General features: G+C 38.2%; 1 protein-coding gene across 1 annotated transcript in view; it reads right to left on the bottom strand.

The window, feature by feature from the left end:
- Positions 1–5,880, bottom strand: part of SEMA3A (semaphorin 3A) — a gene marked incomplete at both ends in the record, with an annotated part of 85,890 nt that extends 80,010 nt beyond the window's left edge. The window contains one exon of the mRNA XM_015826756.1: positions 5,818–5,880. Coding sequence (XP_015682242.1) covers positions 5,818–5,880 — 63 coding nt within the window. The remainder of the gene's footprint in view (positions 1–5,817) is intronic.
- Positions 5,881–6,283: the final 403 nt, after the last annotated feature.

Below are 6,283 nucleotides of genomic sequence, written 5' to 3'. Positions count from 1 at the left end.
CTCAGATTTTGCATCAATGAGGCAATATTTTTAATCCCAAGGTGGTTTCTACATATCCGGTAAAGATTTCCAGATTCAGCCATTTGCGATAGATGCACTTCAAAGTTCTCAGCCCGAAGGGAAGGGGGAAGGCAGAGTGTTGAAAGAGAGCAACAGATTGTGAATCTGTTGCTTAGCAATGTCTACATGTTTTTCACAAATATCCCACCGAAGTGCAAGAATGGAGCTTGCATATACTTCCCTACACAACTTTAGAATTCTTAAGGTGACTTTGATTTTGCCTTTCCTTATTTTCCCACAGGAAAAATTAGAATGAAACACCTTAATAGAAGGAAGTTTAAAGTTTCTCTTCAATTAAGATCTGGCATCAAGTCACATTTGTTTAAACAAGAGTTGCCAAGTTGTTTTTTCAAACATGCCTCTAAGATCCTTAGAGGTTCTAAAGCTGTTAATCTAGAGGAGACTAAGTGGGGCCGGAAGCAGAGGTAAGTTTTACTGCAACAGAGATGAAGTTACTTGGCTTCAAAATAGAAATAACATCAATTAACCCTTTGCTTGCATAAATCTACACATTTTCTTTTCTTCACATTACAATCAATGCTTTTAAAAGTTGAAAATACTGTCTGAGACACCACTGACTTCAGAAGATGCTGAGACTCTAGAAAGAGTACAGAGAAGAGCAACAAAGATGATTAGGGGACTGGAGGCTAAAACATATAAGGAACGGTTGCTGGAATTGGGTATATCTAGTCTAATGAAGAGAAGGACAAGAGGTGACATGATAGCAGCATTCCAATATCTCAGGGGCTGCTCCAAATAAGTGGGAGTCAAGCTATTTTCCAAGGTGCCTGAAGGCAGGACAAGAAGCAATGGGTGGAAACTAAGCAAGGAGAGAAGCAACCTAGAACTAAGGAGAAACTTCCTGACAGTTAGAACAATTAACCAATGGAACAACCTGCCTCCAGAAGTGGTGAATGCTCCAACACTGGACGTTTTTAAGAAGAGACTGGACAGCCATTTTTCTGAAATGGTATAGGGTTTCCTGCCTGAGCAGGGGGTTGGACTAGATGACCTCCAAGGTCCCTTCCAACTTTATTATTATTATTATTATTATTATTATTATTATTATTATTATTATTATTATTATTATGTGGAGTAACCTTTGCAAAATCAATGGGATTTACTTCTGAGTAGACACGTGCTTATGCTCTAATTGTGTATAAAATTATAGCTCTCGCTTTGGAGATCTGCATCACATTCGCATCAGGAACAATTGGATTTGAGGCAGTGCCCTGCATGTGAAACATGCTGAATGAAATAAATAAAAGCATTAGCTTCTTATCTCACTAGAAGGACAACTGGAAGCCTTCTTCTGCCCAAGAGAACACATGAGCATAAGACCAATAAAGACCATCAAAGTGCTGGACACCATGTCATCCCTGGAGCATCCATGAAGCAGGGTCCTGTAGCCCAGGCTTTGTGTTGCACAAGTAATTTTACACTTGTGAGTGCTACCTTACCCATCTACTCAGCAAAAAGGATATAGTAGGGCACATTCCCTTTGGTCCATGTGACCATCAAACAAAGGATCTCATCCACCCTTGCCATGTGTGCTTAGATCCATGTGTGCTTAGATCTTCTCAAGCAACAAGGATCCAAGAGGAAGGTGTCTCGTGAAGGAGAGTTATCCCCACAAATACGTTTTGTGGTAGAGGTTGACATGAGATTAGGGGATGCTATGACTTTACAAAGGTTCAATGCTAAGATGATTTGAGTGAATTCCTTGAATCAGTTTGATATCCTGAATTGAAAGGTGTTCCTTTCAAAAATTTAAAGGCCCAATGGATTTTTGTACAATTGGTGCACAGATAATACTTACTTTATACTTAAACCAAATCACAAACTGGAATTGGGTCTTAGATAATTTGCACAGCCCTTGTATAGTTATAGTGCCTGCCATCGTATACGGCACAAGTAGTCCTTACTCTCTTACACAGCCCCTTGTATCTTTCTCAACTTCTTTGCAACCTGTATGAGCCTCCTGTTACGTTTTGTAACAGTTAATTTTCTTGAACAGCAAAGCTAAACCTCCTAGTTACAGTTTGGACAATTTAACCTATTATAATTGTTCTGGAGAGAAATCCTGAGCGGGTCACTTAGCGGTAGTGATTCTTCCCAGGATGAAGCATGTATGGTTGACCGTATCTTATATTTTCTCTGTTTTTCTCTTCCTAGCCCTTAAAAAAGCTGAATTTTATGACGACTCTTATTATTTAAGATGGAATAGAAGAATGTAGTTTCTCATGCTGGTATTGGGATATTCTCATGACATTCTGAGCTTAGCACATTTTAGAGATTAAGAAGGCTGGCACTAAACCAGGGCTGACTTAATGGAAAGAACAATTATAATCATTTCCCTCACATCACATCAGACAAGGGCCTTCCACTGACAAACTTAGAAATGAAGCAGTACATGTGTATTTGTCAAGCAATAATGGATTTCAGCAGTCACTTTATTATTTTTTTAAAAAGACTTCAAGACTTTAATACAAAGACGTCTATATATATTAGTTGGGTCAAGCCCAACTCTGTTTATGAAAAGCATCAAATTTCCGTCACTCCCAGCCAATTGGGACGCAGTCAACTTGATGAACTGAATCAATCCATCAATTTGATTTCCTAAATCCATTTGAAGCTTTGGATCTGATTCAGAGCATTCATCATCTGAAGAGCCCTAATCGATATTGTAAACAATTGTTATAAAGTGATATTTATAAATGTTCCGTAAAGGAATCCAGTTATCTTATATCCAAATTTCTGTCCCACATATCTGGGAAAACATTAGTTAAACATGAGGATTTGGGCAACCAAGTGCAAACATGGATTCAGAGATGAAAGATTCTTAATTTACAGTGGATTGAAGGGAGGGTGCTACGTCTGAATTATTTGGACTTGGTTTATTTTGGGAGCAGGGTTTGCAAAAATCTGAAACAAAGACTGTGACAACAAAGGTAAATATCTTGGCTTTACCCACAAACCAATTACCTACCCCCAAGGAAAAGCATTAAGATCATCTGGCTTCTAATTCTTGGTGAAAGAAGGAAACTGGGATTGTTTTCCTTTCAAGAAAGCACAAGAAAGCAGGGGCCCAGGGGCTGCAGCTTTGTAATGTGTGTGTGTGTGTGTGTGTGTCTATGTGTATGATGAATTATGAATTATGACCAACTCTGAGGACTATTAAATTGGAAGGCAGAATATAAATATACACAAAACAGCTTTTGTATGCATGATGCATGTTGATCAGTGCCAAATCACCCCAAATTTTTCATTTCTGAATGGCCAATTATAACGTTTACAGTGTGTGCGCACAGGCACATGCACACTCACACAAACACACAAAGCAGAGAGGAAAAAAAGCTATTAAGCACTATGGATGCAGCCAGAAGTCAGCCACGTCTTTATAAATAAGAAAGGATCTTACGAGTTGAGACCTGGGCCTTTTGGATGTCATGAGTACATGATTTTCCCAACATTAATTCATGTATAGATATTCTGTTGCAGTCAACTCACAAGGCTGTTAGTATGGAGAAAATAGGAGGTATTATGTATGTTTGCTGGTTATTTTGCCTACCTATTATCTAATGGAAGGGTTGAAAAGACTAGCATGGGCTTAGAGAGAGGAATTGACCAAAGATCACTCATGGGTCTGCCCTGGTTGATGGGTGACCAGGATCCAGGTTTCTCCAGTGCCAGTCCCACATCAGCCCTTTGGAAGGATTTGGGTGCTCTTCTGCATGGCCAGAAATATTTATTTCTCTTGGACTGATTTGGTTCAATGATTTTCCCACAGAGGAGAGCGGTTGCATTAAAGAAATATGAGAAATGGGGTAGCCCATCCACAATTTTATTACCTCCCAACTGTTAACTTTCTTTTTGAAAAAAAAAAAAAAACCACCAAGCTGTGCTGTTGGGAAGCCTCCACATTTATCAGTGTCTGGGGGGACCCTTGAAATGTTAGATCCCCAATGGTATCAATTTCATGACGCTCTGTGACTGACGTTAACGGAGAAGGCATCAGATGGACTCCAGCAGAGAAAAAGCTTAGCCTTCTAGCTAGCCTAGTTACCACAGAGACCTTTTAATCTCAGGTCACGATTGAGGTCACCAGTGGGATTCATAGAAACTACATATGTTGTTACAGTTAATATTTATTTCATATAAGCAATATAGCTGCTGCAACGGGCTATTGCAGAGAAAGTTGTTTCAGCACAGAACTGTTAAAAATTGAGATTCACAATTACTTCATTTAAAATAAAATAAAAATTTATAACTGAAATGTGATTGATGACTGATTTGATTGATTGAACTCTATTTAGAAATGTATTAATTTGAATATGTAATATTATATGAGGGAAATAGAGAGGGAACTTTTAATGAATTAACCTGAGTTATATATGTATGATTTTGCTTTTGGATGATTGATGTCCCCATCACCACGTTGTTTCCTAAGCACCTTGATGTAAAAATTAAAAAAACCAATAAAATTTGTTTTTTTAAAAAAAATTGTTAACCCCCCCAAAACATTTGTGATTTATTAACTTCTAGGCATTCAAACATGTAAAATACTTATCATCATAAGAATATCTTCATTATATTGATTTAAATGTTCTTTAGGCCATATTTCCCATTTTCTCCTTGATAGTAATGAAAGAGAAAGCCTACTGAATAATACTTTTTAGTTTTTCCTTGGGGGGGGTGCAAAAATGAAGAATTCATTTTCTCTATTCTTAAAACTTGACCTTACAGCTCTTGCTTGTTCTAGGGAAAAAGCAATTGGCTTGGTTTAAGTATAAGACTCATTCTTTAGAAGTTAGCCCAGCATGATCTTTTTTAAAAAAGGACACTGTATTGTTTATGATATTCTTCCTTCTTTAGTCAAGGGATATTTGCAAATTCTTTCTGTGGATACAGATCAGCTTTGTTATTTTAAATATTGAAGTCCCGATTCTGAACCATATTCTGGTTAATGACTCTACTTCACTTATGGCTTGAGAGAAGAGAGAGAGAGCGCAAATTTCTACCAGCTGCTATTATGAATATTTTACTAAACCATCTCTAAACATTCACTTGGGACAAGCTCTAAGCTGCCTTTTGCTATTGCAAACACAGTGATTTTCCCTTTGTCTTAAAAGAATGCGTTCAGTTTCTGTATAATTACAGCGAATTCCATCTCTTTATTTATTTATCTATCCTCTGCCAGCATTACAATCTCACCCAACAGCCTTACAATTTCCCGTATTATCTAATGGAAGGGTTGAAAAGATTGAGGAGGAAAGAGTGATGATATGAGAAAGAATGCGTAAAATAAATGTTTTCCCCCCCTGTTTTCAACCACAATAGGAAGAAGGAAATTAACATCAGGAAGGCATCCGTGTGTTCTTGTCAAGGAAGACCCCCTGAGGCCTTCAAAGCTTCTTGACATTAATGACTCTCATTGCATTCACAAAGGCCTGCCTATTCCATAGTGGCAGATTGAGGGCCTCCGCTGGGTTACAGGAACAAGGTCAAACTCCGAAGACTTCTTAAATAAGGGGACAATTATAGGCTCACTCCCTCATTCCATTACATGTAAATCTACCCCCCACAGGAGCTCATGGGGAGAAAATGAAGCTTGACCAGTGTCTGAGATTGAACCAACGTGACGTTATTTATGGAAAAGGCAGCCAGTTAGTGCAAACCAAAGCTTTAAGAAAACCACAAAATAGTGACCCGCCTTACCAAGGACAAGTGGGAGATTTAATAAAGGTTTCTACTTACCAAAACATCTTTTCCGGCCCACTTGCATTCATCCCGACGACTATGTGACACAGGCCAAGCAATCTAAGGGTATAAAGTTAAAATCACATTATGTCACTTAGCAATCCTGAGCTGTCCTCTCAATCCAGGAAATGTTTGCTGTTTTTAGGGCAATCTCTTTCTCTAAAGGAACTCGCTTTGTAGGTTTGTTCATTCCATCATGATAGCCCTGCAGTGTTTCATCTCCATATCCTGCTGTGCGGGATTTATTTGGATTTTTATATGACTATGCATAGGTACAGATGTAGATATAGATACAGATATTTTTTTGTTTCTTTAGAAAATGGTAGATGGAACAACAGAGGGGGGTTATTTTAAATCCGAGACTGTCTTGTTTTCCTAGATGGCCTAGAGCACCTTATGTCATAAACAAAGGCATGCATGACACACCATGTTTTGTACCCTAACAACCACCGTAATATTTTAT

Source organism: Protobothrops mucrosquamatus, unplaced genomic scaffold (assembly GCF_001527695.2).
Source record: "Protobothrops mucrosquamatus isolate PMUCROS unplaced genomic scaffold, P.Mucros_1.0 scaffold3280, whole genome shotgun sequence".
NCBI lineage: Eukaryota > Metazoa > Chordata > Lepidosauria > Squamata > Viperidae > Protobothrops > Protobothrops mucrosquamatus.
This window is presented reverse-complemented; position numbering and strand designations above follow the sequence as displayed.